Source organism: Zea mays, chromosome 4 (genome assembly GCF_902167145.1).
Source record: "Zea mays cultivar B73 chromosome 4, Zm-B73-REFERENCE-NAM-5.0, whole genome shotgun sequence".
NCBI classification, from domain to species: Eukaryota; Viridiplantae; Streptophyta; class Magnoliopsida; order Poales; family Poaceae; genus Zea; species Zea mays.
In genome coordinates, this window is record NC_050099.1 from 45,395,504 (window position 1) to 45,406,989 (window position 11,486).

General features: G+C 42.3%; 1 protein-coding gene across 11 annotated transcripts; it reads left to right on the top strand.

Moving 5' to 3' along the window:
- Positions 1–1,218: 1,218 nt before the first annotated feature.
- Positions 1,219–9,899, top strand: LOC103653199 (putative uncharacterized protein ENSP00000383309). 11 transcript variants are annotated; one of them, XM_035967265.1, is made up of 9 exons: positions 1,241–2,385; positions 3,614–3,784; positions 4,272–4,375; positions 5,392–5,465; positions 7,400–7,475; positions 7,698–7,927; positions 8,206–8,281; positions 9,198–9,375; positions 9,482–9,899. In XM_035967265.1, the coding sequence occupies exon 1, from the start codon at positions 1,635–1,637 to the stop codon at positions 2,253–2,255; it is 621 nt and encodes a 206-aa protein (XP_035823158.1). In that variant the 5' UTR covers positions 1,241–1,634; the 3' UTR covers positions 2,256–2,385; positions 3,614–3,784; positions 4,272–4,375; positions 5,392–5,465; positions 7,400–7,475; positions 7,698–7,927; positions 8,206–8,281; positions 9,198–9,375; positions 9,482–9,899. The 11 variants fall into 11 exon arrangements, with proteins under 11 accessions (XP_035823157.1, XP_023158111.1, XP_035823158.1 ...); XM_035967267.1 differs by having other exon boundaries at positions 4,272–4,322; positions 5,388–5,465; XM_035967266.1 differs by having other exon boundaries at positions 4,272–4,322.
- The last annotated feature ends 1,587 nt before the right edge of the window (positions 9,900–11,486 follow it).

Genomic DNA, 11,486 nt, shown 5'->3' on the forward strand with positions numbered 1-11,486 from the left:
GCCCAAAAACCAGGAAGAGGTGCCGATTGAAGGTGAAGAAGCCAGCGAAGAGGGGAATGAACAACAAGATCAGTTTAGTTTTCTTTAGGGAGTAGTATTTATAAGACCTAAATAATACCTTAGGTAGTAGCTAGTATTTTATTATTTTAGGAATAATAATAAGGTCTATTTGAACCTATGTTTTAATAACAAGTTATGCATCATGGTGAGATTCTTGAATGTGTATATGTGTTGAGACAAGATTGAGATACATCCCTTTTCTTACTAATCTCGGGGTCAAGGTTATTTTTAAGGGGGTAGGATTTGTAAATCCCAAAATTTGTATTAGAGAAAAATAATGATATAAATAAATAAATATACTTATATGTTAGTGTTTTGGGGATTTTTGGAACCTTTGGAGATTAATTGGTTTCCTCTCTTTTTTGCATATTCAATTAATGGAATTAAATTAGACAAGTAACCAATATATAAATAAAGAAATGTGCATCTCATATTGATATGTTTGAGTGATGCATTTAATCTAAAAGAGGAACCCTAGTTTGAATTTGAATTCAAATTATGAATTTAAAATAAAAGGGAAATAGAAAATAAGAAAAAGAAAAGGAGAACTCGACCTAGCTGGGCCTGCTACCCCATTTCAGCCTAGATACGCCTCCTGCGCCTGTGGGCGTGTGGACGCTCCCGTGCGCTGGATGGCAAGTGGGGGCCATTGGGCAACCTCTCTGCCTCAACTACCTGGGCCGAACGGCCGGCCCAGCCTATCCGCGTTGCTGGACAACCTTCACCCGTACGTAGTGTGTCGCTGCATGTGGGTCCCGCTCGTCAGCCCTAACCTTGCGAACGCATAGCAGCTTCTATGAATGATAGATGGGCCCCACCACTATCAGAACTCCCACAACGGGCGCGCCCATAGCGACGGCTCTGTATAGGTGTCACACCCGGATTTTGGGGCACCAAGACCCGGGCGCGAACATCATCACCAGGTGTGCTGGGACCAAGTCTCACACATATGATGAATCATGGCACAGGATCGAATGTCACATCTTTACTATATAATAAGAGTTCTATACAAAATAAATAAATAAATAATCTATATCTATACTACCTATTAAGGCTGCAAGGGGTAGGCTGCCTCCCCTGGTTCTGCCTTCGGTGAATCTACACCGTCCAATCGCTTCTGTAAATCTACACCGTCCGCCCCTGCTTACGCCCACGTTCGTCCTCGTCTCCACGCCCACGTTCGTCCCCCGCCTCCCCCTCTCCCTCCCCGCGTGAGCCGCCGCCCCTGCTCCCCCTGTTCGCACCCGCCGCCCCTGCTCCCCCTGTCCCGCGCCGCGGTGACAGGATCCGAGAACACCCCTGCGGATGCGTCCAGGATTCAAGGCCTCCCCCTCCCTTCCCCTGCCCTCACCCCCCTCGGCGATGCCCGGATTCATGGTGGCGCAGGCGCTGGAGGCGTCCACAGGGGGCGACACCGTGACCCTGCCCCCGTTCGACATCAGCGCTCCTCCCCCCGACCACCGTCGATTTGTAGAAGCTCCTCGCCCGTGCTTAAGGATGCAGTGAGGGCGTCCACACCACCGTGCCCCCGCCTGCCGAGATGTCGTGCGCGTCTTCCTTCCCCGGCTGCCGAGATGCCGCGCACGACCCCCCACCAACGGCGCCCTTCCTCCCCAAATGCTGCCGAGTCCCCACCAACGGCGCCCTTCCTTCCCCGGCTGTCGAGATGCCGCGCGGCCTTCAACGCCGGATCTCGCCCCATGGCCACCAACGACGCCCTTCCTTCCCCGGCTGCAAGGATGCGACTACCCCACCAACGGCAACGACGCCCTTCCTCCCCCACATGCTACATGCTACGCGCGGCCGAGATCCCGCGCGGCTCCCCCACCAACGGTGCCCTTCCTTCCCCCGGCTGCCGAGGTGCCGCGCGGCCTTCAACGCCGGATCTCGCCCCATGGCCTCCAACGACGCCCTTCCTTCCCCGACTGCCGAGATGCGACCACTGCCGCTCCCCGAGGAGGTGGTGCCGATGTACCTACGACCTGCTCCTTCCACCTCCCCGCCTTTCTATGAGAACGCCGCCAACCTGCTCAACCTGGCACCGCCGCCTCCATATCAGCCATCTCCCGCATGGTGTCTCGACGTCGTCCCTCGCTGAGCACCCCCTCGTGCTTGGCCATGAGCGGCGGCGTGCTGAACTCCCGTTCGTTCGGTTCGTCGCTCGGTGGAAGCGCTGTGGCGGAGCTCGGCAGTAGACCTCACCGTGGACTCAGGAGACCGACATCCCCAATCATAGCGAGAGGGACGACCAGCAGGACACAGTCCAAGCGGCAAGGCTTCCCCATGGTAGATACGAGACGATTTCTAGAGTTCAGTTATCCTGAGGTATGGATCTTGCTCCATTCATCCTCGATTTGGAAATCAGCATGGTTATCCAACTAGAATCAAAGCCTTCAACCCTAACTGTGTTGGCTCGATTAGTCCTCTATGCATTTAGGGTTAGCTTGATACATATTAGATTTAAGTTTTGGAAATGTTTTTGGAAAAGTAAGAATACAAAATGCATGACCATATTGTTAATCTGTTTTTGTGATTTTGCAAGAAGCATATGTTGTCGATTTAATTTAAAATTAACACGACCGAATAATATAGACAACAAAGGTGATAAATGTGCTGCTGCAGAGCATGTCATCATACCTGAAACAATATCAAACCAGATTCAACAAAACGTCTTCCAATTAGTCCTGTCAAGAACAAAGATGGTTCTGGTGAACGTTATAAAAAGCAATCTAGAACAAATGATATGGTGACACGTGCTATTAAGAGTATTAAGTATAGATTTTAATTTTATTTTTCGTTATTTGGCCTTGACGACCAAGCACTACTATTTATCACATGAAAGGCCCCAGTTAAGCATTCCTTTATTTGACCAGAAATTGATATAAGTAATTTCTATTGCATTATGAATTCAAACAGTTTTTAGAGTTAAAACATTAGTACCTTTAGATATTGTAATTCTTTTGGAGCTTACTCTCCCAGTCTAAAGTGAATTTTGAAGATTTAATCATTACAAGTCTCGTGGAAATGTGGAATACCATTGTGGGTTGCACCTTCTCACGTAGAAGGAAACCATGGCCCCAAATTACCCAGGTAGCATGGGCATGATGATAAGCTTCTATGCTAATTATTAAAGATTGTTACGGCTAGCCTATATAGAAGGTTGTAAATACATTGCTTTCTTTTAACAAGAAACATACCTGAAGTTTCCCTATGCAAGGGATCTGTGTCCAGAGCCTCCTCCGTGGCTTATGGCTTTATCAAGTCCAACTGAGTTGAGTGGCATCTAACCTACCTTGAGCCTCTATTCATATTAAAAAGTTGTACAAACTTCATTTTGAATACTGTAAAAAGATTCTTACTTCAGGCCTTATTGTTTGATTATTGAATAGTATGCATTTTGATTGCTTTTTTATAAAGTTCTCTGACAGTTCCAATGTAGATTTTCTCCAAAAAGGGCATCACTAGCAAATTCTGGTTGTACTGTTCAACTTTCGTCTTTCTCTTTACAAGATGTAAATTAGTAATCACTGGTTCATTTTAATGTCAAATGCAGTCTGGGAAGCAGTGCCACTGCAGATATACTCTCCCTAATGAATTGAGAAATGGTTTCTTTTCAAATCATGAGCTAAATTCAGATATTTAAGATACTTACTTTGATTTGAAGATCACAAACATAGCTGATGCTGTTGAAGGCCGTATAAATGTGACATGCAGTAATGGCTTGGTAGGATGTTCGTGTACTTTGTCCTTATGTGTCATAGTTTACTCCACATATTATTGGTTTATAACTGTCTTTGTTCCTTTCTTTTTGACAACTATGCCGTTGACAAAGGGTGTGATACGTTGGGGTTGTGTTTTGATCTTTTGTTCTATATTGGCTCTGTGTTTGTTGTGCTCATTTTTTATTATTTTATATGGTTCATAGTCAAATTAAATAACAAATAGGAAAATGCTATTGCTTGGTTTTATATTTTTTGCATGTTGCTCATTGACTAATCTATTATTCTATCCAGATTAATCATAACTTCCTGATGTGATATATTCTGAAAATATTAATCGAGAAACCTATTTTGCTTAACTCTACAAAAACTAAAGTTAGATGTCCTTTTCAATTGTGCTCCTTTTCTCACTGCAATTTTCAATTTTAGTCTACTTTGATATGTAGCCTTCGGTTGATCTTATTGCAATTTTGTCCATTTACTTTTTTCCAGATGCTCAGATGTTTGCTGCGCGAAAATCTTCCTCTCCTTTCAAGCTCTCAGGTTGATTCAGAACGGGAATTTTTTAGTCGTGGTATAAAAAGAGTTTGTACAAAGTATGTTCTAACTTTATCAACTAAATCACTCACTTTGCCAAGTAAAGCTTGGGACTTCCTGATCAATAGTAAATACCATTCCTAATACTGCAAAAGGGCACTATCGCCTTCCAATTCTTTTTTGCATGTGACATATAATACATGCAAAACTGTTTTTAATCCATTTCTCTATGATGGCAGTTAAAATGTGTATAATATTCGATTCATGAGAGAAACATTGGAGATATTCCGGTGTGCTTTTATATGGAATGACCCGACCTGCAGCACAACTGTCTAATAGTCTCATAGTTCATTTCTGCTATATTTACATTTTTAGTATTTCTTATTTCATTTGTAGTTCAGTTTGTTTGTCCATAAAACTAGATCCTAGACTGCTTTGCACTCAGCTCAGACCAAAGCCCCACTCTACATGGACCAGTGTGTAATCTTTCTGTATGCATCATCTCTCTCTCATGTAATTTATCTCTATCACACATGTAGGTTGTAGTTACGCAACCCATATGGTTAGTGCATTATCCTGGAGTTGCAGAATTTATGCAGTAGTTTCATGAGATGTTAATCAGATCAAAAGAATTAAAGAGTTTGTTTATCCTGATTCCCGAGTTCATTACTAATTACACTAGCAATTCCTTGTCCAATATCCAATTAACTACTTTTCCCCCTGCCTCCTCTACTAGAGAAGGAGAACTTTTGTTGATGAACTTAATATACGGAGCATCTTTGAAGAAAATGATGTTATCTGTGTCAGTGTGATACTTGCTCTATTTATTTCAAGCAGTTATTTTGTCTTAGTGCTGGAGTCAACATTTGGGGTATAGTGACTTCAAATCTGTTTTTACTTAGGGTGTTGAGCTGACACTTTTTGCTTCTATATGACTGTATCTATAATGCCAGCACATCACAAACAAATGCACGATCAATGTGGCAGTGCCCAATTTTTGTCATTATTATATGTCAAGGAATAATCTTATTTGCTTGTGCTTCCCTGTTTGCAAATGCCGGGGTCCTGGAGCAAGTCTTCCACCCCCGAACCCTCACGCCACCGCCGCAGCTGTCTTCGGTCTCCCGTGCTTCCCTTCGAGAGATCAAGGTGCGTGTCCTCTCCTTCTCCAAGCAGACTCCATCCCCACGCAGTCGCTGATCTGTTGCTTATCCATCCTCGCGCATGTGCCTGATTATTCGGCAAGGGCTCCTGTCGTTTTGTTTGTTGCTACCTGAGAACACATCGTTTTGTTTTCTGCTACCTGCTAACATATAAACTAGCATGATTTTGAGCCTATCTAAATGCCCTTTGGATTCTTGAAATTATATTAAAAAAATCCTTATCGTCGCCTCCAAACTTGATCGACCCACGCCAGTGACGCTTGCTGTCAAAGGTGACTGACCCATTTTTATTGCACAGTCTGGTGCTTTCTCTAATCAAAATAGACTCACTCGCATCAAAGTTGGCTCCATATGAGGCTAATACATCAACAACTGAATTAGAAGCCCTATGGCATTTAGAGATTTTACAACAAGAGAAATCAAAGTTGATTCTAGATGTTTGCTAATAGCTCTATATTCTGTATCCAACTATTACTTAAATGGAAATATTCAGCCAAATAAATAAATTTTCCCTACAATCACCTATCCGGGAACAATTGACATTTTACGCTAAATAGGTCGAAACTTAATCAATATGAAGTACTGTTTACAAAATTTTCAGTTAGTTTCGTCAGAAAATCAAATTATGAATTAGGACGCCCTTGAAAGAATAGAAATATAACACACTAAACTTTATGGCATTGAAGTGCACTTACATTACTTGCACCGCAGAGATGGTACCTAGGGAGATTGGAATGTTGCCCTTTATGATATTGCCACTCAAGTTTCTGTTCACAAGATCTGCAGTTACTTCTGTCAGAATAGCCAAAAGTGCTAGCACTTCCTTTTGAGTAATGACAGTAACTCCATTTATATTTGGTAAAAATGTTGAGCATCACATTATATGTGTTCTTAGGATATTGAGGTCTAAATGACTACTTCAATCTGGAATCAGATTTAATATGTTGCTGGGTTGATGAGATGAGAAAAAATGTCTACTATACTGTTTAGCAATATTTTCACTCTTTAAATGGCATGTAAGTCTGTGACCAAGAGCTGCATGGTAGGATTACTGTGATTTTAATAATATCCTCACCCTTCAAGTGTCTTGTGACTAATAGTTGCACATTAGGATTAGCCAGGTAGTAGTAGTATGTGATTAATGGAGACATTTCCCACGTCAGTTTAATTGTGCATTACTGAATACATGAACACAATCTCTACTAACTATTAAGCGCTTAGTGTAGACTGCCCCCGCTACCGCGCCCGCCTCCGCCCGCCCAACCTCCGGAATCCTCGCCACCGCAAACCGCCCGCCAACCCCGCCTCCGCCCGCCCGACCTCCGGAATCTATTTTCGGCGGTTTTAGCCTTATTTTCTGTGGTTTCTCGCCGCAAGAAAAAATCAGCTAAAAATAAATCTTTATTTTCGGCGGTCAGGTACCAGCCGCCGAAAATAAGCTATTTTCGGTGGCCAACATGCTAGCCGCCGAAAATAAAAGATTATTTTCGGCGGCCAGACTGCGCCGCCGAAAACAGCAGCCGCTTATTTTCGTTTGCGTTCCTTTGTCCTCCATCTTTTACCTCTTGTAGTTACACAAGAACAACTTGATTATGCTAAAGAGGCAATCAAATCTACAGTTCTGATGAACTTGGAATCAAGGGTACATTATTCTTGCTCCTGATATAACACTAAGCTGGATTGTTGATTTTTTTATCACTTCGTTTCTAGATAGTAGTAGTTCTGATTAAAAGTGAGTTATGCCATAGTGTTTTGAGTCTAAAATAACTTATGTGTAATAAATATAAATATTTAGTTTCTTTAATAAACATGTGTTACATATCACTTCTGCCATAGTTACAATTGAATTTGATACGAGCTGCAGATGATCTACCATATCTTTTCAACTTGGCATAATGATTTCTCTATCTTTGTAAACAGGCTAAAGTAACCTGTCTCTGTTTGGTCATTATGCTCTAGGATCCTTCAACTTGACATCACAGCAATCGTTGAGGAGGTAACCAACTTTTCTAGACTGCATTGAGATTGTTTTTGTACCAAACTGCAATGTGTGCTTATCTTTGTGCTTCAATAAATGGTGTATCTATTAGGCTCTTGTTCAGTTAGTACGTCTCGGTTCTCTTAAAAAAGTGATGTTAGTACATAATCTAAATTGTGTACGCCCTTGTTCAAACAATTAATATAGCTGACTGGTTTTTTTAATATTATCATTTAACAGAGCCTAGACTTTTCAACGGAGGTTATGGATTTGGCAGCAGAGGAACTCTTGGAGATTGTGCCTCTTGGAAAAGGCTTCTTTCTTGCCAACTATCCTATTTCAAATTTGGATTGACCATTATCGTTCGTTCCTTTGTTCTCCATCTTTTACCTCTTGTAGTTACACAAGAACAACTTGATTGTGCTAAAGAGGCAATCAAATCTACAGTTCTGATGAACTTGGAATCAAGGGTACATTATTCTTGCTCCTGATATAACGCTAAGCTGGATTGTTGATTTTTTTATCACTTCGTTTCTAGATAGTAGTAGTTCTGATTAAAAGTGAGTTATGCCATAGTGTTTTGAGTATAAAATAACTTATGTGTAATAAATATAAATATTTAGTTTCTTTAATAAACATGTGTTACATATCACTTCTGCCATAGTTACAATTGAATTTGATACGAGCTGCAGATGATCTACCATATCTTTTCAACTTGGCATAATGATTTCTCTATCTTTGTAAACAGGCTAAAATAACCTGTCTCTGTTTGGTCATTATGCTCTAGGATCCTTCAACTTGACATCACAGCAAACGTTGAGGAGGTAACCAACTTTTCTAGACTGCATTGAGATTGTTTTTGTACCAAACTGCAATGTGTGCTTATCTTTGTGCTTCAATAAATGGTGTATCTATTAGGCTCTTGTTCAGTTAGTACGTCTCGGTTCTCTTAAAATGGTGATGTTAGTGTCTTGTGAGTAGGTGGAGATGTTCTGGGGTCAGGGGTGGTGATCTGTGCTTTTCTTTTAAATTATCTCAAGCATAACCACACAAAAGATGTTCCAGAGTTTGCCACAAGAAAGTATACATGCTTTTTCTGTTAAGTGATGATTAATGACATGCTTTTCTATGATGAGCATAGAAACTATGGATTATTCTAGGCCAAATTCAATAGAGGTTCTAGAGTCTAACATAGGCTATCATTTTGGAATGCTTTTGGACACTCGGTGTAGATGTTATTTTAGTGTAGCAGTATATTGTGTATTGATGCCCTTCAATATTGGATTATGAGTGATGATAACAAACTGAACATAAGTCATTCATTGCTTCTGTTTGACCTGATAGTAAATTCTGTGCGTATATTTTAGCTCGATCAGTATATTGTGTACCATATTTTAGCTGACAGAATATATAGGCATGTTGTTAACTGAACCTTTTCATGCAATCACAATGAAGGTACCAATATACTGCTATCTATTGTCTTGTTACTGATTTCTTCTTATTTGTTGTCCAATTACATAGAGAAAGATCTGTTCTTGTTGCGTCAGTTACTTAGTCATTGTTGTGGTCAAAGCAATAAAGTAGTGCAGTTTTTAAAACATGAACATCAGTCAAAATAAAGCACATCTCTGAAAACGATGTATAGTACATGCCTTCATTGTTAACCGATCCTGCGTCAGTTACTTAGTTAATCCCGTTTCATCGTCTGACTGGGCTTTCTTTCTTTCTAATGACTTTCAGTGTAACCAGCAACCTCAGCTCTGAAAAGAACCCTAGAGTAAACACTCACATCAAGACACTCCATTGTTCACTCTTGGGCTGCTCCTACCAATGAAGCAAGAGCATCTCCACCTCGCAATGGTCCACTCGTTGTATTCATCACTAAGTTAGCTTGATTCCACCAATGGGTGTTCATGCTGTAAGTATTGTCACAAGTAGTCCATTTATATTATCCTGGCTATCGATTGCTTATATGGCATCGACCTTGCTGCCATTTCAACCTATGGTGTCGCCATCTCTTGCAGGTTGGATGGCAAGTGACAACCCCTCTTTGCATCCTGCAGTGTTTCACCTTTCTAATATTTCTGTTTGCTCCCAGTGGCTTGAACCCCTACAAGTGCACCTGGCATTGGTTACCAATCTGCAGATTCATAACATCTCATGAAAAGGATGCGTGTTGGACAACCAGATAAGGTATTACAGAGAATATGAATAATCTGGAGGTTCTGCTGATGCATGTAAATTATGGAATTATGGTTTCAATTCTAGATTATTTGAGAATGGCACCTCTATATGCTCATTGGGCAATGATCAGAAAGTTGGAGATCATAGAAATACTGAGAACGCTGTATCTTGTTTACATTTATGGGCACTTTTGAAAAGAAATTATTTTGTATGGTAGTATTGTTGAAAAGATCAATAATTTAGAGGATTTGATGATCACTGTGGATCGCTGTGCATGGGATAAGCGGAGCTACTCATAGCTTCTACTATCACGGAAGAATATATATTGCTAACCCCACTCTTAGCAGCTGCCAGGTTTATTTCCCCTCTTCCGATCTCCTTCCCTTATACGTGAATTCATTTCATCTTCCCAATATTTGTTTCCCCGATCGACTGACTTATTTCTTCTCTTGCACGCCATTAATGGCAGCAGTGATCTCTTTCCCCGACGCCCTCGCCTCTCTCTGCTCTATAAATTGTAGGATCACGACCTTCTTCGCCCACCACAACCGAGCCACATCTGTTGCTTGCTTCTCCTTTTTGCATCGCTTGTTCCCTGATGCCAGCTCGACGTGTGCCCTTTGTTCGCGATGTCAAAAGTTTTGTCGAGCTCGGTGCTCGTGTGCGCCCTCTGTTCACGACGCTAGAAAGTCGTTGCCATCGTCCAAGTTCGTCGTCATCACTCACTGTTGCGTGGTCAAGCCGTGTGCGCCTGACGTCCGAAGTTGTGTCGAGTGTCGCTTCTTCGTACGTTGCTCCGCGTCAAGTTCGCCTGCGCTGTGATCTTCTCCCTGTCGTGCTTGTCGTCGCGACCCCGTGGTTGAAGCCCCGACGTGCTCCTCTGCCCTGCTGATATTATCAAGATTGGCAAGTAAACTCTCCCTGCTGCTCGCAACAAATTCTTCTCCTGCATATCGTCATCAACGAATTCGTCTCCTGCATATCGTTGTTCCGTTTCTATATTTCATACAATTTTAATACTCACGTCGCAACGCACGTGCATCTACCTAGTTACATTATAAGGAGACAACGGTCCAGCAACCCAAAGTTGACTGGGAGACGACGACCTAGACCACTCACGAACTCATCGCAGCATCCTCCACGCGCCTCATCCTGTGGTACCTGTTCTTGACCTGTGGGGGGGGGTGTGAGACAGCAAGAGTGAGCTCACATACGTTCATCGCTCAACAAGTTGTGGGGAATAATGTGCATGAACTCGCCAAAGGTGGGAGCTCACGTGAAGTGTAAGGCTTACCAAAGGAGATGGTTAGAGCTGATCATTGCTTTTAAAGTTGGTCAAAATTTTATTAGCAATTACTAAGTATAAGTAAATACCAACCCAATTAAGTAGTAGAACAAAAGTAACAACATCACCTGTGATGCAATGCATATGACAAATTGAATTTAAGTTCCATAAATTAATCATGTGAGTGTCCGAGCTGCTCATGACCGTGAGCACGGCTAGTATACCAGTTTTACACTCTGCAGAGGTTGCGCATCTTTACCCACAAGTCATGTTACCCATCTGCCAAGGGATCGCGACTTCCCATACACCTCTACCGAGGAGGCGAGGCAGGGTAACACTACGAGGCCTTTACAAAGTTCCACTAGCTTCAGAAAACCCGCTACAGTTTATAGGAAGCTCCAATGCAGGAATCCCTTGCAGGACCGCCATCGCAGCAAAATCCTCCCGAGGGCCTCCCTACACTGACCACTCCCCTACTGCCCTTGCCCCTTTCGGGTAAGGTAGTCTTCCACTAGCTTTCCTAATTAATCGGCCAAGGGCGTCCCATTAAACCCTTGTGG